Source organism: Neltuma alba, unplaced genomic scaffold, assembly GCF_004799145.2.
Source record: "Neltuma alba isolate B1F8T4 unplaced genomic scaffold, ASM479914v2 tig00013105_pilon, whole genome shotgun sequence".
NCBI lineage: Eukaryota > Viridiplantae > Streptophyta > Magnoliopsida > Fabales > Fabaceae > Neltuma > Neltuma alba.
The window spans coordinates 20,942-48,387 of record NW_021637429.1 but is presented as its reverse complement, the minus strand read 5'-3'; the positions used below and the strand labels follow the sequence as shown (position 1 = coordinate 48,387).

Here is a 27,446-nt window from a genome sequence, read left to right as displayed (position 1 = left end):
AACCACACATTAACGATCAACGTTTTTTCGTCGATCAATTTCGCAACAAAATTCCGTGGTTAATAAATTATTGACGTTTTTTTCTTTTGACAGATTTTGTAAATTCTGTTGTTAAAATCTATCGCTAATTTGCTTGGAGTGCTTGTCAAAGTGACGAGCAACCAATCTAGTCCCTCACCTTCGCCTTCTAAACTCTATAAATAGAAGCCATGCAAGTTCCCATTTCCACAACACGCCCTCTCACTTTTCTATCATATTTCTCTCTTCCATAACACAACCTCTCATCACTTTCCTGTCATATTGCATTCTTTATTACAACAATGAAGATTGCATTCTCTGCTCTGTTTCTTCTTCTTCTCTTTGCCTTCTCCACTCAACACCTAACCCTAGCTGCAGAACCTGTGGTTGACATCTATGGCAAACCTGTGTTGTCTGGGGAGGCATACTTCATTCGGAATGCCAAAAACAGATCACGTGGAATTGAAATCGATCACGTTGGGGATGATCCCTGCCCCACCACCGTCATAATTGGCTCTGAACCTAAAATTTTGATTTTACATGGCCATGATGTCTCTATCAAGGTGGGAGAAAATACAGGTTTCAAATTTGTTGAGGTTCCTTCATGTGCTGAACCAGGCAAGTGGAATGTTTCGATCCCTGGCGGCAAAGAGTACCCGGTGGTGATTGGTCAAACCAATCATGTTGTAACCATGCCAGGTTGGTTCGACATTGCCAAATCTGATGATTCGGCCAAGGAGTATTATATTAACTTCAAATTTGAAGGAAAAGATGATTATCCTCTTATGATCAAACCTTACGAAGAAGGGGATAAAGACTTTTACCGTATGGTGTTTTGTCCTGATGGGGTCTATAAAAATTTCACCGTTGTGTTCGAACCACTATCGCCGCCGCCGCCATCGCCGCCCCCGCCCCCGCCCCCGCCATCCGCCTTTGTGCCTCATATCCGGAAGGTAGTCCGTTGAATGATTAATGATGCAGATGTTGGTATTTGATATGTTAATGTAGCTGATACTGGTTAATGAGCTCTCCCTAATATTGCTCTCTAAATAAATCAGCTTTTGTACAGTTATCTATGATTGTGTGTTTTGAATAAATGATCATGTTGTTTGCTTTGTTATCTTGGCGGATTATTTTATTTTAAGCGATTTTGAGCAATATTACGAAATAATTAAGCGATTTCTTTTTAACTAATTACTATTTTATTTCCTGAGTATTGCCAACAGACCAAATTGGATTGCCTGGAGAGTAGGTTTCTCAGAAAGGTTAATATCAATTAAATAAAATATTATCACACAATTCACCAGTTAAAAATAATAATGCAGCGTAATAGGCAAAATGCATGCGCGCGCGCGCTGACACACTAGAGTTATCCTAATGCCTATCTCTTACACCAGACAGAATCTCCTAATATTCTAAAATTTCTAAATGATTTGACACCCAATTGGATTTAAATAAAAATTTATGAAACCTTCATATTGGATGGACACAGATACGGGTGGATGGACACAGAAATATAAAAGATAATACCACCTCTGGTTCTTAACATAAGAATTAGATAACTAATTTGTAAATATTAAAAAAATTAGTTAAGTTAGTTATTTGTAATAAATGAATGTTATTTTTTTTCTAAAATACCCTTATTAATTTGTATGTTATAATGAAAACCATTTAATGTGTGCAATCACCATTGGGACTATTTGCAAAAAAAATGAATCAATATAGAAAACAACGTGGATTGGAATCTTATATTTAAAATACAAATTAAATCTCTTACTAACTCTTATATTTAGGACTAAAGGGAGTATAGTTCATCACAAAAGTCTTCACTACTAACAATCCGCATGTATGTACGGTGGAACAAGGTGAGGCAGATGATAGTAGAGAAATCATTTGACGGTTTTTATGCTGCCCATTAAATAATTTTGTTAATAAGCTTGAGATTTAATCATAAAACCGTCAAATTTTATTAAATACTATGTTTGCTCCTTAATATAAGAGCTTGTTTGACTTTTTATTTTGATCCTAAATATAAGACCAAAATCCACTTTGTCTCTCTTATTCATCCATTTTTTTCTAAGGCAGTTCTTATAATAATGGTAGTTCTAATCAATACATTTGATTAGCAAAGATATTTTAGAAAAGGCAACACATATTTATTACAATAACTGACTTAACCGATTTCCTTAATCTACTCAAATTAGTAACTAGATTTTATATTAAGGACCAGGGGTAGTATTTCTTATTTTAAAATAAATCTGTATGTATTTTATGGTTGTGTCTTTTAATGTTATTGATCTTTCGCTTGAAAACCGTCAAGTTAAAAGTGATTGCCTGAAACATCAAAATTCATGCTTAATTTAAGATCAGATTTCGAATGTTCATTTGCCTCCAAACATAGCTCTGTGATTGCCTCCTCCTCCTCCTATTCACTATCTTCTAATGGTTTCTCCTTTTCTTTGGCCACCTTCTTGAGCTTGCATGGGAAGGTAGTGAGTTATAACCTTTCCTTCATGTTCTTTTCAGGGCACGTGGGTGTTTTTTTTTTGTCCTCTAGTTTTTGGGAGGTTGTTGCAATTTTTTTGGTTTTCCCAATGTTTTAGATTCTGGTGAATGTTCTAAACTTAGCTTCTGTCATGTCGGTATCTAAAATACCGATTAAACATGAAAAGTTAGGGCACACACACACACACATATATATATATATGGGCTCAATGAGATGCTAGAGTTCAAAGTGAGTGAAAGTATGAGAGAAAACTTAAGTTGGGATGAAAACATAATTTTAAAAATTTCCAGCCTAAAAGGGATAATTATGACATATTGATGAGAGCCTTTGTTGTTGGCCTTGGGGTTCCCAATCAAAAATAAATCCAAATAATGCAATATAGTGCAAAACTCAGGTCGTTTCACTTTGAGGAACCTTTATTTGAAATCCTAAGCAAACTAAGTATCAAAAATAAAGAATTGACTTGAAAACGAATTGATTTTCTTTTTAACTAACTAATTGGCAAAATTTAAAAGGATGCAAAATGAGTAAATAATTTTTAGATTTTTAGCTTATAAAATGAATATGAATGAAATAAGCAAAGTGAATTAACAAGTGACAGCAAATGGAAAAACAATCCTCTAGCACAATGATCAAGGCTATCATTACTTCAATTAATTTGGGAGTTAGCTAAATTCAAAAGACTCTAAGAGCCACCCTTTAGACTCGGTTTAATTAGAATAATCAACACCAAGCCACCTTGCATATTAATTATTCACAATTAAACTGTTTCAGCACAATTAGCCAAAAAGAAAATCAAAGAAAAGCAATTAACATTTTTAGTCCAATAACCAAGCTACCTTGAATTACCGTTGAATGTTCACAATAATTTCAAAACTTAGTCTAACCCAGTACAATGTAAAGAAATTAAAGCTAATCACAGCATAATATTAAATGTTAATCAAATATTCCAACAACTACAACCAATCTCAATACAAATATAAACCATCACAGCCCATTCAAACATTATAAAATTCATTCTAAGACCTAGAAATCACAATTATAATGAAAGTAAAGATTGGAAGAGCTGAAACTCCACTTTGAAGCTCTAAGTTCAAGCCATAACCATTGCTCTGGAGAATTGGAAGGATTTAGTTGCTCCTAACCATCATGTTTTCTGGTCTCTGGTGCTGTTACGTCGTCGCTGATATGTCTCTGTTGGCCACCACTCCTCTGGTTTTGTTGCGCAACGCAGAGAGGAAGAAGATGATGAATAGTGCCGCACACAGCCGCCAAGCGCCCCTCGCGTCCTGGTTGTTCGTTCTTCCTCTTTTCTTTTTCTTCTGCCGGCAGCTCGTGGTCCTTCGTTCTCTCTTCCTCACTGCTAGTCCTCTCTCGTGCCGTCACTCTGTTCACTCAGCTCTCTCTCGCCTCCAGTGTACCCTCAAATCCAAGATGATGATAATGAATGATAGGTTATTAGGGGGTATTTGCTCCCTTTTTTTAATTATTTTTTTATTATGTTTTTTCTTTTTCTTTTTTTTTTTCATTTTTATTTTTAAATCTTCCAAAAACCTACAAAAAAAAATTCAAGGATAAGGTAGCATTAATTGTCCTCAAAAATCAATTAGTCACAATTAAACCAAAATATGACAATTTTGCCCCTATAAAATAATAATTCAAAATAAAATATATTAAATCAATGAATAATCAATTAAGGCCAAAAAGACTAATTAAGTTGACAAAACCCATATAAAAGATATCAAAATATATAAAAATAATTGTCACATATATGCCTGAAAATTCAGAAAAAAAGTTTCACAAATTCAAGAAAAATAGGGAAGAAGGTTTTTAAGGCTACAAAAGAGGTATTAGCGGTAAAAACGCCCCCAAAAAGAATTGTTTTGGAATAAAAAGCCTATTTTGACTAATTAAGTTATATTTAGTCAAAATTGCATAATTTAAAAATTATACAAAGGTCCCAAATACTTACAAGTTGCAAAATTAAAGCAAAAATGACATAACTGTTAAATTTACATAACGGCCTTTACTTTTTGTTGTGGAACCTATGCTAAAATCATGAAAGTACCAAAATACTCCTAACTCAAAAAAAAAAAGACGGTAAAAGTGTAAAACTATTCATAAGCTTTTAGCCAAAATGCATCCAACACTATGCTTTTCGGAGGTGCAAAATTATCTATGAAGGTGCAAATAGATTAATTCTTTCCGTTTTGGCAAAAAAAAAAAAAAACTCCATTAGATTTTGGAATCATTTCAAATTATATAAGATTTGTTAATTTAAGGGCTAAGGACCTAAGGTGTAAATTTGCTTGAAAGTTTTCACTTAGAACTATTGAATATTTGAATTTTTTTTGGACATATATTTGCTTCAAAAGTCTAAAATTATAGCAATATTGCCTCCTATCATTAAAAGTATTAATACTTAATGTCATTATTTTAACAGCCATTATTAGTTTTTTAACGGTATGAAGTAATATCGCTGTGATGTTAAACCTCCAGGAAAAATTTGCACCCAATAAATTTCTGGGTGCCCAGCGCTCTTGAATAAAAACCTTTAGAACAAATTTTCATTTTAACCCTTAATTTAACTTAGTGTTTGATTGTTGGATTAAGGTATGTACAACACCATGAAATATTTTTTTAGATGCTTCCAATATCTTAAAATATTTTAATTCAGCACCCTAAATATTCTGTAGTACAATTTAGCCCTCAAAGTATTAATTTTTTCAAGAGCAATCGTGCTATAACAGTATTTTTCACGAGCAATGTTAATCTCGTTATTAACTCTTCAAAAATTTGTTAAACGAATGTGGATCATGCACTATAAAATATACTCCTCCGGTCCTAAAGATAAAATTATTTTTGTAGTGTAATTTACACTACAAAAAGGGTCTTATATTTAGGAGTAGAAAAATATTTTTGATTTTTTTTTGGGTGCTGAATGCATTTGAAATAATACTTTATGGTGTGAGATTAAGTATAAAATACTTTTAAAATGATCATTCAAAGTTATCAACATAATCTAAATGAGAGATGAGCATGCTCTGCTCATTTTTAAAATGGCTATTCATTCAAAATGGAAAATCTAACAACAACATAAATATGTACAAATCTTTTTCAATCACTCGATCGACATTCCCAAGCCTAAACTAAAAACTCAATGTAAATAATTTAAATTTCGCAATTTAAATTTCACAAAAATAAAATATAAAAAATTGGTGATATGGTGAGTTCCTGAGTGGACAATAATCACATAAACAGAGCATAATATAATCAATCAATATAATGTAATAAATGAATATATATACGTTTCGTTCGCACTATCTAAAATGAGATCTAGACAACTCAGATTTTATTATATTCAATTAATAATATTTTAATTTGTAAGACTTTAATTTTCTAATTTCTATGTTAGTTGGGTCAATTTACGATAACTTCAAACCACTAAGTCAGATTTGATACAGAAAATATAACACTCTTGCATAAATTTTTATGTAAACTTATCCCCATATACAGGATTCGATTCTGTATAAGGAATGAGATTTTCTGAAAAATTAAAAACTTTTTAAAAATATTTTCAAAATACTTGTTTAGTGACTCTTAATTTAACCCTTCTCTCCTAATTTGGTATAGTCATTTCAAACCCCCGGCTTTAACACTAATAAAGCCTCTCTTTGCTAACCCATCGATTCTAGGTATCACTGCAATCTCCATTCACCCATTTATGGACACGGTACACTGACTTGCCCTTAACTACTTCATTAAATAAATATAATAAACTAATAATAATACTACTATTCTCCCACCAATCCAGTCATCAAAGCAGATGGTACTTACCGACCGACTGTAAGAGCCATTACTTACCTCTTTATAGAGTTGCAAGTTGAGATGAAAGCATAATTTTAAAAAGTTTCATACTAAAATGGATAATTATAAAATATATGCCTGAAAATTCAGAAAAATTTCATAAATTCAAGAAAAATAGGGGAAAAGGTTTTAAGGTATTCAAAAAGAATTTACTGGAATAAAAAAGCTTATTTTTGTCTGCTTAAGTTATATTTAGTCAAAATTGCATAATTTAAAAATTAGGAAGAATTCCTTAAAAAGACACTTAAATAATCCAAATTCTTACTTGGATTATTAAATTTGTCAAACTCCTAATCAGGTTACATGACCCAAAGAAGGATTTTAAAATTTTATGAAATGACTCTAATGCCCCTTATCAAGAGAGAAGAATTCTAAATTAACATGTTTTATTTCATAGTTAACACGTTTTAGTTCTAAATTAACAACTTTCTATCTCTATATCATACTTGTATAAATGTTTGAATAAAACTTTATCACAATACAATATTAAAAATTAACATATTTCATTTCACAACTAACATATTTTAATTCTAAATTCATAACTTTTTGTCTCTATAACACACTTGCAATAAGTCTTTGAATAAAATTTGAATACAATACAACTTTGAAAATTAACATGTCTTGTTTCACAGGTAAAGATGTTTCAATTTCTAAATAAACACCTTTCTGTTTCCATACCACACGTTTAATAAATTTTTAAATAAAACTTTATTATAATACAACCTTGAAAATTAACATATATCATTTGGGAGTTAACACATTTTAATTTTAAATTAACAAAGTTATGTCAAAACTATCAAGATGTTGAGGAAGATTTAATATAAAAAATAGCTCATTATTGCCTCCTTGATCGATTTTCCAACTTTGTAAGAGTAGACGTCAAGTTTCTCTTGTTCAAAGCTCTTATGCAATGTGAGAATGATAGAAAATCTTCTTCTTTACAAGTTTCTAATGAAGAGACATTAGAGTCATTTCATAAAATTTTAAAATCTCTCTTTGGGTCATGTGTTATGGCTTTGACAAATTCACTGACCCAAATAAAAATTTGGGTTATTTAAGTTTCTTTTTAAGAGATTTTCCTAAAAATTATACAAAGGTACCAAATACCCACAAACTTGCAAATTTAAAGCGAAAATGACATAACTATTAAATTTTCATAATGGCCTTTAATTTTTGCAGTAGAACCCATGTTTAAAATTATGAAAGTATCAAAATACCTCTAAATCAAAAAAAAAAAAAAGCGAAAAAAGGTAAGAGTGTAAAAATACTGATAAACTTGAGCCAAAATGTATCCAACCCTATATACTTTTTAGATATGCAAAAATATCTATGAACGTATGCATTTAACAATACACTCCCTCCTTTCTTGTTTATGGGATCTATTTTGAAATTATTTGAGCATTAAATACATTTTTTAATCAACTTTACAATTAATTAATTTTTCCTATACGTTCCTTTCCATTATTTTTGTCATTATTACTTTATCTCATTTATCCACTCATTTAAAAATTTAGGACCACTGTTTTGGGTTTTCAGTGTGAGGACATTTGTGATCTGCTGATTGAAACACTATAAAGACAATTTTTAGGACATCGTGGGGTCCCCTGTTTCTCTCTCTCTCTCTCTCTCTCTCTCTCTCTCTTTGCGTTTTTGTTGTCTTGGAGAATCATTCATCTAACACACACAGAAACTGTTTCCCACGTGGTGATTGATGATGGCTCCATCAAAGATCGAACAGCTAGGATTGCTTCACGCACAAATTGGCTCTATGTGCGCGTGCACACAATTTTATTGCTAATATTTAAAATATTTTTGAATTTAAGTTCTGTTTGGCTCTAAGCCTACCCACAATCTCCCTTTTGGGACCAACTTGATACACCACACATGCAGAGTTATTCAATTATGCAATTGCATAGTTACTTAGTTATTCACATTACATAGTAAACATATGCTTAGATATCAAGTTATGCACATGATCAATAATCAGTTAGCAATTGCTCAGTTATATAGATCAGTTAATCAGTTATGTAGCTGCTCAGTTATTTAGTTATGCACAACAGTTATATGAGATTTAGTTAAATGATAGTGAATGTGCTTTAGCTAGTTATTCAATTCAATTGTTTTGCAAAGTATTGTTCCCCGTGGCTTGTTTTGCATGCTCAATTTTATATCATGCATAATATATGAAATATGATTTTTGTTACTGGGATTCTTTGGATCTTACTGCTCTTTTCTATTTGGCCATATGACCCAGTTCAACCTAGGAAAAAGAGAAGCTGGTGGAAGTATAGCTAACGTGAAAGGAGAGAAGAACTTGGTGCTTAGTTAGTTAATTAATCATGAATGTATTGTGTTATGTTCCCCCTTTCTTTTGTGATATGTATGTGATGTTTATATTTTTCCTCTTGTGAGGTTATGTAAATTACACCAATATGACTATAAGTACCTCCATAAGGAGGAGTGCTTAGGGGTAGTTGATAACCTCTCAAAATTCCTATCAGTTCAACTTGTTTTATCAATCTTTTGTGAGTTTTGGAAGCTAATTATGTAGGGTTATTTCCTTAAAGCTAGAAAATATGACTTGAACAAGCAAACTTTGATTTATGCTAACAATTGTGGATTATTTATGCAATGCTTCTAAGATTCTTGGTGTAGGAAATAGCAAGAGCTAGAAGATGAATGACAAAGAGAAAGATTTAACCTATTTTGGTTTATCAAAGGAAGATCAAGGAAGTAGAACGAGCAAGGATGGAGGAACCAAGCTAAGGAGGTTAAAAAAGCACTAGCCGCCGTGGCTCCTAGATAAATCCGTTGCAGCGCCCAATCCCTTCTAAGCAGTTCCTCTCTGTGTTATCTACTTCAGTGGATGAGCCAATCTTTTGCGACAGCTGTCCCTGCGCAACTGTGTTTTGCTTTGTAACTTAAAATTTAGGGCTTATAAAAGGGGAGACTCGTGATTTTTGGCCACACTTCGACCTGGGGGCTTATTTGGAGATGTTCTCTGTTGGGGTTAGAGATTTTGAGGCTTGGGAGCATTGGGCTTGAAGTTGCAAGAGATTGGAAACTTCTTGCTTCATTCTCCTTGGTTTTCCTCTTCTCTTCTTTGTTTCTGTAATGACTGCAAAATATCTTTGTATTTGTAGCTCTTTGCTGAACATGTGCAGCTAGAGTAGTCATTCTAAGGTTATTTTAATCTATTGTATAGATTAAGACTTGCTTTAACTCTCTCTATAGTGTTAATGATAATGTTATGTTGTTTTTATCTTGACCTTAGTGCTTCCTTATGATTGGCTACCATTTGAAGTGATTTGTCTAGTTTGTGAGTTGAGCGTGGATCACGCATATGAAAAATTGTATGTTTTATATTTATTTATGTTTATTGATATTCTTTAATAATTACAAAAATATTATTAATGTTATATTTGCACAATTTTTCATTATAGATAATATTTTAAGGTAAAATTACACATATGTCCTAAGGAGTAGAATTTGTTCATCTAAGGTCCCAAGAAATGTCAAAATTAATAGCAGGTCCCAAGAAACCTTAAAGTATTATATTATCATTGTAAAATGACATCACTATTCCTCCTAATCTAAGGTTTAAAATTCATAGTTTTCTCTGTCAATGTGATTGACAATCTCAACGACGAGTATTAACAACCTAATAGGAAACTATTGACAACTTAAGTAGTATCTGCTGACAACTTACTTTATAAGATAACATAAACCCACATAAGAGCAAATTATAACCAAATAGTATAATATAACAACTTCAAAGCTAAAATGGGAAGTTGTTTCAAGGCATTAACAACTTTAACTAAACCCAATAGAATTATAGCAGAATTTCATTGCAGAAATATATTGACAACCTCAATGGTGAGTATTAGCAACCTAAGAGGAGCTGTTGACAACCTAGTCAGTGTCTGTTGACAACTGACTTTATAGGATAATATAACTTCAATATAAGATCAAATTATAAATAAATAGTATAACATAACAACTTTAACACTGAAATCGTTTGTATGAAAACTTCATAGCAATACTGTACTTACATAGTGTTTGCTGTAGGGCCACCACACTGGGAAAAATTTATCCTTATCCAATAACCAAATCCTTCCATTTTATTGAATTCATTTCAAAAATTAGTATTGGCATCACTTGTGAACCATATGGCAATGATGGTTGGTCTTCACCCAACATATTGAGCGGAGCAATAGACATTGTATTTGAACCTTTGAATAAGTCTTTCATCCTGCATAATAAGACAAGTCATAGAGCTATTAATGACAACCTTCGACCACTGAAATGATAACCTAGGCAGAACAATTGACAACAAACAATATTACTTCAAAATTAAAATAAGTAAATTCTATTTATTCATGTTGTTCTTCCATTAGACCATCCCTTGTTGGTTTTGAATTCTCATTCATAACGTCAAAAAATATACACTTATCAAAGGTTATTGTAATTTAAGACTTTTCCCCCTTCAAGAAGTTTGCTCCACCTAATAGGCTATATATATATATATATATATATATATATATATCAAATGATCAAAAATGACATTATTATTCATTCACAGCTAAATCTAATTGTGTAATACCTGCCTAATAAAAAGAAAAAAAAATCACGTTTAATACTATTATAAAAATCAAATAGAGTTAGGTTGTGTTATCCTATAAAGTTAGTTATTAGCAAACACTACCTAGGTTGTCAACAACTTCTCCTTGGGTTGTTAATACTTGCCGTTGAGGTTGTCAATGGATCTTCGCATTAAAATTCTGCTATAATCCTATTGGGTTTAGTTAAATTTATTAATGCCTTCAAAAAGCTTCCTATTTTAGTGTTAACATTGTTATATTATACTATTTGATTATAATTTGGTGTTATGTTAAGGTTGTGATATCCTATAAAGTCATTTGTTGGTGGACACTGCCTAGGTTGTCAATAGCTTCCCCTTGAGTTGTTAATACTCATTGTTAAGGTTGTGATGAGGGTGCCACTGGAGACCTAACGCTTTCTACTCAATGACATAGTTAGGGTAGGGGAGAGATTTTAGGCCAATTGAGTGACAATGCCATAGCACGATTAGGGTGAGGGAGACAACAAGACGGCAATGCACAGTTTGGGATAGGGAGAGATGCTAAGTGTAACATCCAAAGTTTTAGGCCCAGAAGTACCAGTAATAGCCTGAATTAGATAGGCTATCAGACCTCTTTTTAGCAGAAGTCCCAAAGATGAAAAAGGAAGTTAAAGCAGTTTCAGGGACTACACTGCAAAGTAAAAGTTTTCAGGGGCTCGGGTATAATTAAGGTTAGAGGCTCCAGTAAAGTCTCGAAGGCCTAAAAAGAGAAAAGAGACTAGATACAGGCCAAAGGTTAAGCTAGAAGCCTCAAAGAGAGGATTATATGAAGCTAAGTCCAAGAAGGGATTAAACTGTAAATTCAGAAAGTTATGACCAACAGGGGTAAAAATGGAAGAGTACGCAGAGAATTCCAAGAAAATCCTAGAAAATTAGAAATAATATTCTAAGGCTCTTCTATGAAGAGAAAAGATGAAAATACCCCTGAGGCAGCTTCAACGGAATTTATGAGGTTATTACCAGTAAAAAGTATACCATGTGAGGTAATTATTTAAAATAGCAAGAGACCTCAAAAATGTATACAAAAATGAGGTTAAATGGTTGAAAGGTTGTACTAATTTATAAAATTAGTCCCGCAAGCAAAAGGCCAGTGGAGTGGCTTTAATAAATTAAAGAGCCGGTTTTGCCGATAAAAGGGCATTTTGGTAAATGAATTTTTATACAAGGTTTAAAGGAAGTGTTATGGCTTAAGAAAATTCATAGATATTCTCTAGAATTAAAGAAAATTTATAAAGCAGACAGAACAATTTTTTGAGCTCCGAAAGGCCATAAAGAAAGCCGGAGAAACATGGGCCAAGTAAATTCGGATGAAGCTTATGAAACAAGTTTGATCCAACGGCTAGGATCTATTCTCCTATCTCCTCCACCACTTTCATGACACTTGGCATCTTCTAGAAGGTTGAGGTAAGCATGATGTAATAAGATGATGTAATGATGATGCAAAAGTCCACTTGAACTTCCAAATTTGCCCTTACCCTTTCTATTAGCCACCAAGGGCATTTTGGTCCATTCAAGCCAACTTTTTTGGCTATAAATAGAGCCTCTTCCCCTTCATATTTTCAGCCAACATGAGTTTAAGAGGGGAAACTCTGCCAAAATGTAGAGAGAAAAACGTAGGGGTGAAGGCCAAGAAGAAGGAACAAAGTTCAAGCTTCAAGATCAAGGTATGTGGTGGCTGTAGCATCTGATTTGATACCTATTTCGAATTAGTTACTGTACGTATCTGATTCTGAAATTTTTCATGCTTAAAGTACACTCTGTGAGCTTTAAATCCATGGATAGAACACTTCATTTGGATATGTGTACGATTTACGGTGATTTTTCAAAGTTAGGGTTTGAAATCTGGAAACAGTGTTGAACTTTTGGGAGATTGTCGAGTTCCGTACAATTCTGGTACTGTTCTGCGTAGAATTGGTTCCTGAAACTATTTTTCCTTCAAATTTAACTTAATTAGATTTCAGTGAGACTTGGAAGCACTCAATTTGGATTTTTCTAGATTTAATTATGAATTTTGAAAGTTAAGCAAAAATTCTGGAGATTCTGCGTGAACAGTACCCGCGAACCAAAATTTCCAGATTTGATCTTCTTGAATCTAAGGCCATCTAAAGTGATCCTAATTGATAAGAAATGGATCATAAGAATGGGAAATGATGAGATTTATGTTAGAAAAGCTAGAAAGAAAACCCTAAGACTAAAAGAACGGGTTGAGGTTCAAGAGAGCTAGCTTTGAACTTTATGCAATCTAGTGGTCCTAATAGATTGTATGATCATTATGACTATGTTTAGAACCTTTGGAACATCCAAGAGGATGTTTGATGATGTTGACCAAAAGCTAACATGGTTGGAAAGTCAAGGGAGTCAAAGGAAAAGTAAGAGGAAGGCTTGAGGTGCAAGGTAGTGAACTTACCTATTGTCATTGCTTGATGTTGTATGCTTGTGTGTTGCCGTGTACATGTTATTGAATGTTATTGTGACATGTTTTAGCTGCTGTAATTGCTATTCATGATGAGTAGATTATGTCTCCATGGCCATGCATCAAGAAGTTAGCTTTGAGCATGCTAGTATGTCACTAATTAACAAGAGAATAAACAAGTTGCGTGTAGTGCATGAGCATCCATTTAGCATGATTAATATGGTATTGTTTGCTACTGAGATTCCCCCGAATCTCACCCCCTCCCTAACCAACCATTTAGGTCAATCAATGGTGGGCACTAATGGCATGAGAAGCAAGGAGAAGAAGTGGAGAGTTATTGATGCTAATGATTGATATTATTATTCAATGTATAATTCTCCTATGTTATGACTTATGTTGTGAATGCCATGTATTTAATTATAAAGCTTATGGTGTGTATAGGAATGTATGAGCATGAATGGTAAAAAGTAAGCCCATGTTAGGTATGCCAAAGAAATAAAAATAATTAAAGTAAAGAGATGTTAAGGGATAAAACGTAGGTCCTGAAGCAGTTAATTTTAAGCTTCAGTTTGACCTATCATATGAATGAGTTAAGCTACGGAATTTGGTACACTTATAATACATATCCCAAGCTTCAAAATGAGTGGTAAATCACCTCATTTGGATGTGTATACGAAGAGATATGAATTTTCGAAGTTAAGGCGCAGAATCTGGAAAGTCCAGATTTTACCAAATGAATAGTAATTTTAATACAATAAACTATACGTTTTCAGTGAGGATGAGTTCAGTTGAATATTTTTCCCTTAAAGAGCATTAAAATATCTTTCCGTAGAATTTTGGAACACCTCAATACGATTTTTCTAGAATTAGTTATGATTTTTCAAAGTTGGACCTGTAATCTGAAAACTGGACAGTGAACAGTAATTTTCCAAAAATTAACGTTCAAACTGAAATTTTTAAGTTTAAGACCATCCAAAGTGGTTTGGAATGGTTCTAAATGACTGCTAAGGTACTATATAAGTAAGGTGTGACACTAAGAGGCCCACTGTGACATGGGGATAAGACGGATGGCGAACCGATTGCAAGAGGGAGAGACGATGCAATAGGGGAGCAATTGTACCATAGGTAGTGACTACGAAGGGAGAGACGACGTTAGGGAGTAACTGCGAATAGAGAGACGATAAGTATGAGAGACAGTGCCGGTGGGAGAGGGATCAATTCGAACACAAGCTGAGGAGAGAGATTGTGTGTGTTTGAACTTTGAATTGGATATTGCCTAGGTCATCAACAGCTTTCCGTTAGGTTGTTAATACTCGCCGCTGAAGTTGTCAATCACATTGACAAAGAAAACTGTGAATTGGAAACCAACCTTAGATTAGGAGGGATAGCGATGTCATTTTACAATTACAATATAACACTCTAAGGTCTCTCAGGACATGCTGTTAATTTTGACATTTCTTGGGACCTTAGATTAATAAATTCTACTCCTCGAGACCTATGTATAATTTTCCCATATTTTAAGTATATAATTATGTATTTTGACAATTATGTATTAAAAATATAATTTTTATGAGTTTACAATGCAAGTTACTAACTCTAGTATGAGTTTGACAACTTTGATTATAATCCAACATTTGGTAATCTTTATTGAATTTACATTTTTTGGATTTGATTTTGTTTGCTGACTTATATGAGTTTTAAAAGTTTCTATATCGAGTATTATAGACTATATGAATCACTGAATGTTGATAAATTTAATTTTAATGATTAAATTTGAAATATATTTCGTCTCAATTATTTAAAATAATGTAATTTATACATGGATAGGTCTTAATGATTAACAAAAATATTTTAAAATTAGGTAAATCAGATCATGAAAGACAATATGATTACAGGGAGACAAAATCAGATCACGAAAGACAATTTGATTTATATGGTGATAATATTACAGGCTTTTAAACTAGGAAAAATCACAAAAAAAAACCATAAAAATAGAAAAAACCGATAGGAGCCGTTACAATATTAGTATTGGTTTTTATAACAATTTTTATGAACAGATCTTTGTATACAATTTTTCAATTTTCAAGGTCTTGTTTTTCAATTTTTTTTGTTTAAACTAAAAGATTAATCATGCCATTAATGATTAAATGACCCTTAACACACTAATTAATGAACTTTGGCTCATGGCCCTATTAAAACAAAATTTCAAAACAAACAAAAAAATAATGACTTAAATAAAATAAATAGCCTTCAGCTGAATTTGTCTTCAAGTAATGCGTTTTGGGCCTAAATATAAAAGCATGGCTCAAATTGGCTCAAAATCAAGGGAAAAAAAAACCAGACCGGACCGGCCGGTTCAACCGGAAAACCGGTGAACCGGTGGCTGGTCCGGTCTAGTTTGATGAAAAAACCGGCTCCCAGTCAAACCGGTAAAAAACCGGTTCAACCGGTCAGAACCGGTTAACCGGTAGCATCAATGGGTTGACCGGTTTTAATTTTTTATTATTTTTTCTGTCCTTCGGCTGATGAAACGACGCGGTGTCTGGTTGAAAATGAAAGAGAAAAACAGGGCAGCAATGGAGAACGCACAGCTTCAGAAGTCCAGATCCTCAAATCGAAATTAGTCCATCACTATTCACTAACCATTTCCTTCAGCTTCGCCATTTTCGTTCGTCTCCCTAGATTGAAAATCCCTAGCCGAAATCAGTCCTCATTGTAGCAGCCGTTTTCTTCGCTGTCGGAGGTCGCCGTTCTTCGCGTGATGTCGTTCTGGTCGAAGCAGCAGGTTATCGTTCTCGATTCTTCGATCAGATTTGCTGGTCGCAGGTTGTAGCAACAGCTCGTGACTCTCCATCCCATTTCTTCTTCACGGTGGTACTGGTAAGTGGTAACCATTGAAGCAGCCTGAGGTTCTTCCTTCTCCTTCTCCGTCTAGGATGGGAGAGAAATGCTGCATTTCAAATACATCTAATGTAATCCTTTTCGCACGAAATGCATCCTGCCCACATAAAAAAAAAAAAGGCATCCTGCAGCATTTTTGGCATAAGTTTTGTTTTCCCCTTTTCCAAATGGCGAGGTACTGTGGAGTGCGGATGATATGAGGAGTTTTAAATTTTTTTTTGGAATCAAAACATTTAACAATAGAGCATACAGATATATATATCTGTGTATGTATGTATATGTATGTACAGAAATATTAATGTTTGGTGTGTATTGTTTCGTTCCAAATTTTGAAATTTGATTGACTGGGAACTTTTGAAGAGACGCTATAAAATATATAGGAATAATGATTATTGCCTCATGTTGAGTCACGGGAATAATAAAAGCCTGTTATTTTTATTATTTTTGGACTGATTATTATTTATAAATTTTGGTCTATTTTAATGTTATGAATTAAATTATATTATTTTAATATGACCGATTCAATCCCGGTTCGACCTCTGGTCCAACCAGTGACCCTTGACCCGTTGCCTCGACCGGCTGAATCTCCGGTCCGGTTTTTTGTTCCTTGCTCAAAATTACCCTCTAAGTTTATTATTATAGCTCAACTCTATTGCCATCATAGAATTAAAAAACATCAGGAGATTTTTCTACTATGATAAAGTTCAATTAGAAATCTCGTAGCTACTCCAACTTACCTGCAAAACTCAGCTCATCACACTCAGCCAAAACTTAAAAGTTAAAAAGATTCGCTTAGATAGTTCAATTTTAACAACCCGAAAACCTTAAGTGAAGATAAGGTATTTTATCCATAATATTTACTTTAAATTTAAATTTAGGAAGCCGCATCTGGAGGAATATAATCCATTAGACTGAACCAACGTGCATCACGCATAAATTGGCTGGATGCGTACACACACACATCCTTCATTTTACGGGCCAATTTGATACCACACAAATGGAGATGACTCATCAAACTTTGATACTATATGCCACGTTGCGTTCTTTGTCTAGGTGGATAATTGTTGTGTGTGTGTGTGTGTGTTACACGTTAGCATGGAAACATAAAACCTAGGCACAAAACGAAAAACCAACATTGATATTTGGTCAAAGAAGTGGTTCTTTTTACTAAATAATAAATGTATCATGAACTCATATGCATATCTTTTTGAGGGGTTGTCAATGGACACATATTTACATATGATCCACCTATAACGTCATGTTCTATTCCTATTTATAAGTCACTTGTAGAGAAAAAGTTTGTTCCTAAATATGAGTCACTTGTGGGGTAATTAATAAGTTTTTTCTTTCAATTTTACCCCTGTGGACTTAATAAATTTGGAGACAGATAAAGTAAAAAGGTGAAAGAAAATATAAAACATATTTTTACCACCCTTTCTTTAATAAGGGCAAATGTTAAAAAAAGTATCAATTTAATAGATTTATTGGTTTGCGGGCTTGGAATACAAGTGGCTTACAAATAGAAATAGAGTGGTTTGTAAAAACTCATTGGGAACAATTATGACATATTATCCTCTAAATGGTTTGGGGGGGGGGGACAAACGATGTCATAATGGTAAATTTTTAGCTGACAAAATTGACAAATAAACATTAATTACTCCTCGAGTGACTTATATATATTGTGGACCAGATGGAATATAAGTGACATTTTTTTTTGACCTTGGACGGAATATAAGTGACGTAAAATCTCTACTTGTGTAAGTTGTTTAAACATTAAATGAGATAATTAACTATATCAGTTGCTGTGAATACCGATGTAGATAGTCTCGATAACAAGGGGCAACTTTTGAATTATCCACTCAATTATGCTCATTCTCTTTATTTGTTACCATGGTCTCTCTCTCTCTCTCTCTCTCTCTCATTCATTTGAAGCTATGGTTTAGGATTTTTAATTAGTTAATCTGTTCGCTAGGACTTGGTTAATCTAAATTAGTTAATTGGGAACATATTTGGGATTGTGAAGTTAAAAACTGTGGAAAGTGTTTGATTTAGATTGGAAATTTAAATTATTTTTAGTTAATTAATTAGTTTAATGTAAACAAAATTGCATATGTTTATATAGACTTCGAGTATGATTTAGGTTAAGCTTAAGAAATGCAAATTGTACGTGCACAAATTTCTGCAAGCTGTTCATATAAAAAAAATCATTCCATGGATTGATGACTTTTGAGGCTGTCTGGAGGCTTTGTGTGTTGTTGCAAGCATAGCATCGAATAATATATTGATATGTGAGAATGAGTTGAGTTAGAGATACAAAGCACGCGAAGAACACAGAAAATCAAGAGGCCATTGTCTAATATAGTTTACAAATATGTTTTATTGGCAACATCTTTATTAGATTTAGTGACTAATCTTTTTTTTTTTTTAAATCCGCCTAAGTCACTTTGGACTTTAAACTAGTATCCACCAAGCTAGAATTGTTAAGGTTAAAGCATTCCTAACAAGTGCATTTCCCAAGATTGGAATTTGTGTTCTCCTCTTTATGGAAGTGAGACCGCTTACCATCTCAATCAACAACTTGCTAGTGGATTCAGTGACTAATTATACAATCCTTTATTTTTGTTCACTTACTCCTCTTTTTTTGAGCAAGAGAATATTAATGGAATCACCAGCACATAAGGGCTAGCAAAAAGAAAACAGTATAAAAGTGCATTACCTAATACCCACCCGCTCACTAGCACTCATCCCGGGATCAAGACTACACTCGTAACCTAAGCTAGCAAGATCTCAAAATATGTTGGAAATGAGGTGATGCTAAAATTAGCACTCCATTGGAGTTCACCCCATTTTTTGCACAAGCTGCTATATAATCTGCAGCATGATTCCCCTTTCTTGCAACAAGGAGAGGTTTGACATGAGGCCTACTATCTAACAAACAAGGGATTTCATTGAAGATTTGTACACACTACCATTCAATCATGCTTGTAGCCTTGCCTTTGACAGCTAAAAATAGCTCCTCACAATCAGTCTCTAAATACACCAAGGAATAACAGAATTGATTACCAAATAGAATTACTTCCTTGAAGGCAACATTCTAAATGAAAAGGTGAAGAAGCTTTCACTGTCTTGCAAATGCTTCCAAGTACCATGCCTTTATGATCTCTGCACACAATCCCAATCCTTGCACAAATAGGATTCTTCTTAAAAGCTCCATCAACATTGATCTTGACCGTTCCAGCTATAGGGACTCTTCAAAACAATTCCCTTACAAAATGATTGTTAGTTCTACACTAAATCTGACTAGTCTCAGTAGTTTTGACAGCCTAAATTTCATTTTGCTAGAAGATTAGTTGAAGAAATCACTTTTATAGGATCTACTTGGATCCCTTAGAAGACAAACTCACATCTAGCCTTCCAAATTCCCCAACTCAAAGTAGTAATAAGCATTCATCCCTTATCATCAATGCTATTATTGTGCAAAAACATTATCTCAAACCATTTTCTAATGCACACACTTTGATTGGCATTCATAGTTAAAGACAAGGAGCACCCAAACCAGCATCTATTAGCCCAAGGACAAAATAAAATAAGATGTTCTATACTCTAAGCATCACATTGACAAATTGGACAGATTTTATCCCTAGCATATTTCCTTTTAGAAAGCACTTCCATAGTTGTAAGAGCACCATGCAATAACCTCCAGATAAAATGTTTGATCTTAGGGAAGATTTTGATAAGTGTCAAGTTTTTCATGAAGAACCTATTGGCTTTGATCATCATCTTATTGTTGTGGACTATTGCTACAATGAGGATTTTATTCCTTGAATGTTTCATTTTAATGCCATTTGGACTGATCACAAGCATTTTAAAATCGTGGTATGAAATGGTTGGTTAGGGATTAATTATCCATCCTTATCTAGAGCTAAGATTTTGGTTAGGAAGTTGAATACTTGTAGAAGGCATCTTATTGAATGTAGCAAAAAGGAGTTTCCGAATAACAAAAAGCTAATAGAAGAATTAAGAGCCAAATTAGAGAAGTGTTTTGAGGGCATCTGGAATGAAGAAAAGGCTTTGGAGGCTGAATCTATAATTGAGGCTATTGAGATGGCTTGGGATAGGGAGGAAGTATACTGGTGGCAAAAATCTAGACTTAATTGGATTTAAATTTTTGGTAACAAGAACACCAGATTTTTTCACAATACAGTTATTCAAAGGAGGTTGAGAAATAAGGTTCTTAAGCTAAAGACAAATGGTGGCATATGGACTGAGGATTCAAGGGAGATTAGTAAGGAGTTTGAGAAGTACTATAATGAGTTATTCTCGAATAAGGCTTCTAGTCACACTGAGGAAGATCTGCACTATGTCAATAATGTGATTTCTGATATTGAAAATAAAGATCTTATTAGTCTTGTTAGTTTGCAGGAAATTGAGAGTACAGTCTTCAATCTTGGAGCCACTAAAGCTCCAGGTCCTGATGGCTATACTGCCTTGTTTCACCAAGCTGTGTAACATCCTGATTTTGTTATCCCTCAGGTTTAAGTAGATATTTATTATGATCTAATAAAAAAAGGTTGAATATATATAAGCAATTAAAATAATTCTGATCTTATGTATGTGTATATATATATGTGAGAAAATGAATAAAATAACAATATTAAGAAGTCTCCCATTGACTAAATGATGGGGTCGATAGATAAAATAGTAATGTTGAGAAGTCCCACATCAACTAAATGATGGGAAGAAGGAGCTCTAGGAGCCTATAAATAGGTGGTAGTAGAGGAGAGTTAAAGATGAATTAAATAATTTTCGTACAAAACTAAGAGAGTCTTAGTAAAGTGCTGTGTATGAGTTTCTGAACCATTGGATCTAGTTGCAATTTGGTCAGTTGGTCCTGGACTTCATACTCGTCAGTTTCAACAGTTGGATCGTCAATTTGATCTCTGAGTTACAAGTTATTAGGTATGTTTTTTAATTTATTTTTTTAGATTTGGTAGATATAATACTAGATAGTAAATTAGCGTTTTTAAATTTGTCCACCATTGGATTAACCCAAAATTTAGAGAGTAGACTTGTGACATGTAGGGCATTAAATTCAACAGTTAGATTGATATTAGACTTCTACAGTAAGAATAAATTAACTCGTATTGAGGTTGTCTGTCTAAATTCTTTGAAGATAGAACATAAGCTATATACTAAGGGTTCTCTATTTAGGTTATGAATTTGGTGATTCAAATGATATAATTTAATAATTAAAGATAATGCAAGTTAAGGGAACATAGGAATTGAATATAAATCATCATGTATATGTTCTTATTACAAACCTTAGAAAAAGCCTTTCGAGCTACAATTTTGAGTGATAGTTGAAGGTATTAGAGGGAGCACTAAAGACTAAAAATTTGTCAGTAGTTTACTCTAATACTATAGAGGTAATGTTTTAATTTCAATTGTAGATATAAATACTAGTATGGCATTTTGAGTACGGGCCTCGTTTGCACTTGACTATTAGCTAAGAGCCTACGTAACTAAATTTCTATCTATTACATGCTCTGGTATAAGGTTGGTGAGTGATTTTATAACCAATTTTTGTATACATATATTATGTTTTGTATGAACTGTCTTGTGGGATGCTATTTCGAAAAAGGGTTGAAATATTTGTATTGTTAGAAATTAATGATTGTGACTACGAGATATTATTCTAGAATTCATTTGGTTATGCATATAAATGTGTTATTGTGAACCCTGTGCATCTGGTTTGGTTAGGGGAGGAGATGATTGGAGTATACAGATATATGCATGCCACATGGTATCGGCTTCTATACAGAGCTTTATGTTTGGCCACTATTATTGTCTCACTAGTTCTTCAAGGGACTACGACACCCCACTAGTTCTTCAAGAGGAGACCCACAGTCCACCGAGTGCTTTGTGATCTTTGGCCAGTTCATATCACTCGTCTGGTGAGCTTGTCAGAGTAGCTAATCAAATGGAAAAAAACTTAGCTTATGGGTTCAGTTAGTGTAAATAAGAAGGATATAAGGATGGATTTGGGATTCGTGGACTGCATATAATATGGAATCCTCATTGATATTTATATCTTTTGAATAAATAAAAGTATTTTATCTCTTTTGAAATTATCAGCTATATGAGATTGACAGATATATTTAACCTATATGGTTATTGTGAGTTTAACTGTTAGATAAATGTCTATTGACTGTTATTAACTTTGTATATCCCACCTGACACCTTACTAGCCCATGCTAGTGTGTGTGATAGGTGGAGATTTAGTTACTAAGACATTGTCTCATCCCTGTTGTTCAACATTTTTCAGGTGAAAGGTTTAGAGGAGGGATGCCATGCAAGGCTCAAGGAGTGAAGCTACATTAATAACTTGTAGTGTCTCCTCGATTTATGAGTTATGTTGTTTCCTGTATATTGCCACCTTAGGATAAACTGTGTTTAATTGATTCATGCATTATTATATTTTATGTCCTTTGATTTGTATTGTTGTGGTATGCGTGTCAGTAGTTGGCCAGAGGCCTAGGATCGCATGTGATTTGTTTATGAATTTATTATAAAATATGAAGTAAGATTTAATTCTTAATATTTTGATCTATGAGCTATATTATATGTTATTTTATAACCATATTAGATGAGATTGGTCCTTTCTTTTAGTTTGTATTTGAATGAGTTAAGAAAAGTTCTTTTATCCGTGATAGGATATATGATTACATGCTGCTCTTTTCTGTCACGAATAATATTATTATATAATTAGTTAGTGTAGATGATTGTAATATAATTTGAGTTCGTATTTAGCATGGTTTGGTTATAAAAAGTTATTTCTTAAAGTTACTATGAAAAAGTTAAGTTTATCGTTTTATTTAGGAAGGTTGTTTCAAGCTATGTGGTCTGAGGTAAAGAATGAGGTATGTGATATGGTTTTAGAATTCTTTAATGTAGATATTGACTTAAAGGCCATTAATCTAACTCACATTGTTTTAGTGCCTAAAGTTGATAAGCTTGAATTGGTAACTCAATTTTTTCCTATTCGTCTTTGTAACATTTCTTACAAAATCATTGCAAAGATTATGACCAAAAAGATGAAGCATTTAATGTCTAAGTATATTTCTCAGCGACAAAGAGCCTTTGTTGCTGGTAGACAAATTCAAGATAATGTTATTGTCGCACATGAGGCTTTCCAATACTTAAGAAGAAAGAAAAAAGGGGTAAGAAGTGACTTAGCTCTTAAAATTGATCTTAGCAAAGCCTATGATAAAGCTAATTGGGCTTTCCTTAGGGAAATCATGATAAGAATGGGTTTCTATAAGAAATAGGTAAACTAGATAATGTCTTGCATTTCTTCAGTTGTTTTTTTATCTTGTAGTCTCAAACAAAAAAGTAGCTAGAATTAAGCCACAAAGAGGCGTGAGACAAGGTGATCCTCTATCTATGTTTTTTTTTAGTTATTGGTGTTCTCTATTTGATGCTGCAATATTATATTAACTCTGGTGCCTTAAAGGGAACGAGACTTTCTAGAGGTGGCCCTATCTTGCCTCATTATTTTTTGTTTTTGCAGATGATGTTTTAATTTTTATCAAAGCTGAAAGCTCAAATTGCCTTATGTTAAAACAGATTCCAAACTTATTTAGTGTTGCTTGTAGTCAAGAGATTAATTCTAATAATTCTTGCATTTATGTCTCTAATAATGCCTGTCTTGAGTTGAAAAATGAAATTCAGAATGTTTTAGGTATCAAAGCTACTACTGAACCTGGTAGTTATCTTGGCCTCCCTCTTATTTGGGGAAGGTCTAAAAATGCTTCTCTATATTTTGTGAAAGATAAGATTAAAAAGAAATTGCAGGGTTGAAAACAAAAATTGTTAACTTTTGTTGGTAGAGAGATCCTAATCAAATCGATGGTAAATTCAATACTTGTTTATTCAATGCCTACCTTTTTTATTTCCTAATAAGACTTGCAGGGAAATTGATAGTATGATTGCTGACTTTTGGTGGGGTCACAATGGGCAAAGTGGAAGGTGTAATATCCCAAATTTTATGGATTTGAGTAAAGCATGATGAAGGAGAAATTTTTAGAGAAATTGTTGAGATTAAGACCTTTAAAATATGGTCTAAATAATTATAAAGTTAATTTCAAGAATTTAGGACCTATTTTCTTGGAAATTCAAGGAAAAATAGTTAGAGGATAATTTTTGAGCTGAGATTTTTAGGAAAATTATTTCATGGACTAAAGAAGCTAATGGAAGAAGAAAATCCATATAAAATAACCAGGTTTGATTTCTGGAATTATCTGATTATCCTGGAAAAATAGAGAAGGATCAAATTGAAGGGAAAATGAAGACCAAAGGGTATAATAGTTATTTCACACGCCCTCACCGACTTATTCTACCCTAATATCTTCTCCCTTCTTACTTTCCTCTGCCATTCGAAGTGCAAACAGAGGGAGAGCTGAGAGAGTCTGAGAAAAATCAAGAAAGGGAAAGGCTGGTAGAGGAGAGAATCGGTTCATTTAAAAGTGGAAATCAAAGAAGGTGAGTCTCCTGAATCTTCTTCCATCTTTATTTTCTGTTATTTGGTCATATGTTGCAAGACGACGATGAAGATGAAATCTGGTTTTTGAGGGAGAAAGTGAACAGCATGACAGTTAAGCTGTAGAAACGTGCTTAATGGTTAGGATGGAGGTGTGGTTGAGATTTCTGCACTTGCTTGTCACGGTTGATTGCTCTGGTTAAAGTTTCTGAAACAGGGGTTTGAGTATTTAAGGAAATGGCTTCTGGTTTGGGTAATAGATGATTAACAAGTCTAAATATAATTAATTATTTTCTGGTTGTATGATTATAATATGTTGATTTTATATGCTCTGTCTGGTTATTGAGGGATCGAAGAGTGCGTGCTTTGAATAAGAAAAATTTCAGACTTAAGGAGGGAAGGATGCTGTTCGATTTTGCTGGTCAAGAAGCATTTGAATGCTAAAACGAAACGCATGAGCTGTAGATATATATATATATATATATATAGGACCAAGCCTTTTGAGACGGAGTATTGGGAGAAAGAGTTGGGCTGATTCTAATTTAATGATATTCTCGAAGACATGTTCGGACCCAACATCCCAAATGTTTATGTTGATACGTGGCCTCCATTCTTGAAAGGCAAATGGAAAGAGATAGTATAAAATAGTGCTACATAATATTTTGGGCTGAAGGCCGTATGGTCTAATGGAAGAAGGAGTTATTATTTTTGTTTGGGCTAAAAACCGCTGGATAGGAAAGGGACAAATTGAGCTTGAATATTTGAATGCTACATGGATTGGAAAGTGATTGTTCTTTAAATCTGGAATTTTAATAAAAGGAGGAATTGTTGAATTTGAGAACCAAAATCTGATTCGAAGTTTATTGGGTTGTTGATTTATTTTTGAAGCCTAGTAATAAATGATCTATATATATATATATAAATATTAATTTGCCCTTACCTATATAATTTATAGGATTTGATATTTGTTCAAGTCCATTAAGAAGGGAGCCAAGGAAGAAACAAGGGGAAGTTAGTACGGAAGAAAAAGCAAAAGGTAGTAACTCTTTTCCTTTAATGTGATTGTGCATTGATTGCCACATGCTTGGATGTGCCTTTATGCTGATTGTGCATGAGAACATGTAAGTTGCCTTTGCATAATAATATTTGTCATGACAATATGCGCTGGTTTCCATTTATTTTGGAATGTGGGCGTGATAGATAGCGATTAGCTATATGGGTGTATGGTGTATATGCATCATTGATTATACTTGGATGCAAGGTGTTGTTCTCTTTGGCCTGTGTAGCATGTTGTTTGTGATCTTGTATGATTACGTGAGGGAAATTTGTTACTACTGGGATTCTTTAGAATCTCACCCCTTCTTCCATGTAATACAGCAAGAGCAAGTACTCCTAAGGGCAAGGGAGTAGTGATCGATGGAGTTTAAAAGTGCAGGAAGCTGGCGATCATTTGTACATATATATTTTGTTTAAAATGCATCTTATTTTGGAGTAAAGATATATATTGTATATCTATTTTGGTATGTAAATATTCTTCCATAAGGAGATGACTAAGGGCAGATAGATCATAATGACTACTATTGAAGGAAATGGTCAAATTTTTTGATATAATTATTATTTGGCCTAAAATTATGTGTATCTAATTACGTATCTCGTCGTGTGAGCCAATGGCCAGGGTGTCAAATGTTAAACCCTATTGGCTATAGTTGACTTAATTCAGGATTCGAAGGGCCGGATGGAAATAAAAATATATATAATTCCCAGGATGAAACCTGGCTTTTAATGGATCATGATTAAATAGAATAATTCTACTAGTATATAAGGGATAGGTGTTACATTTTTGGTATCAGAGCGGAGGTTCTGGCAAGAGGTCAAAATGCTCTGCTCGCTTGAGATACATAATCTTGTTATGGTTAATTGTAACAAAGGTGCATATATTGTGGTGTTAGGAATTTGATTCCTACCATTATTTTACAACTGTCTGCCTGTGGTTTTAAATTGGAAATTTAGTGTTACTATTATTATTGATTATGATTTATTTCATGATCAGTAAAAGATGGTTATACTCAGAGGAGGCAGAAGTGGAGGTCGAGTTGATGAAAACAGACCCCCACCTGACCCTCTACAGCAAATATTGGACAGACTTAATGAACAACAGCAAATGATAAATGAAATTAGAGAGAATCAGGCTAGACAGGACCAAGAAAGAGAAGAAAAAAATAGGAATGATATTCCTATTGGAGGCTTACAACAACAACCCGAATTACAACCACGACAAGACCCACAGCTGGTCCTTGAAGTGGCTTCTGAAAGACCAATTGCAGAGCAAGAAAGTCTACAATATTGGATTTCCAGGTTCTGTAAGCATCAACCGCCATCATTTATGGGCAAATTTGATGTACAAGCAGCTGAGGATTGGGTAATGAAATTGGAGAAGATTTTCAGGGTCATGGAATGTTCTACTGAAAGAAAAGCTCAAATGGCGATATATAAGCTAGAAGGTGATGCAGATAGATGGTGGAAAAACACCGAACTGCTTTTGCAAGCTAGGAACGTTCCA

At 33.5% G+C, this 27,446-nt stretch overlaps 1 protein-coding gene and 1 long non-coding RNA gene across 2 annotated transcripts; one reads left to right on the top strand and one right to left on the bottom strand.

Annotated features, from left to right (window-relative positions):
• The first annotated feature begins 320 nt into the window (after positions 1-320).
• Positions 321-983, top strand: LOC114734466 (uncharacterized). Its single transcript, XM_028922093.1, has one exon. The coding sequence runs from the start codon at positions 321-323 to the stop codon at positions 981-983; it is 663 nt and encodes a 220-aa protein (XP_028777926.1).
• A 14,048-nt stretch (positions 984-15,031) lies between these two features.
• On the bottom strand, positions 15,032-26,322 carry LOC114734464 (uncharacterized). Its single transcript, XR_003739169.1, has 3 exons — positions 25,931-26,322; positions 19,424-19,426; positions 15,032-15,042 (listed from the first exon to the last, which is right to left on the bottom strand). It is a non-coding gene; the product is annotated as an uncharacterized LOC114734464 (long non-coding RNA).
• Between the last annotated feature and the right edge of the window lie 1,124 nt (positions 26,323-27,446).

Coding starts and splice junctions, on each gene's coding strand:
- LOC114734466 (XM_028922093.1), top strand. CDS start 321: ATGAAGATTGCATTCTCTGCTCTGTTTCTTCTTCTTCTCTTTGCCTTC.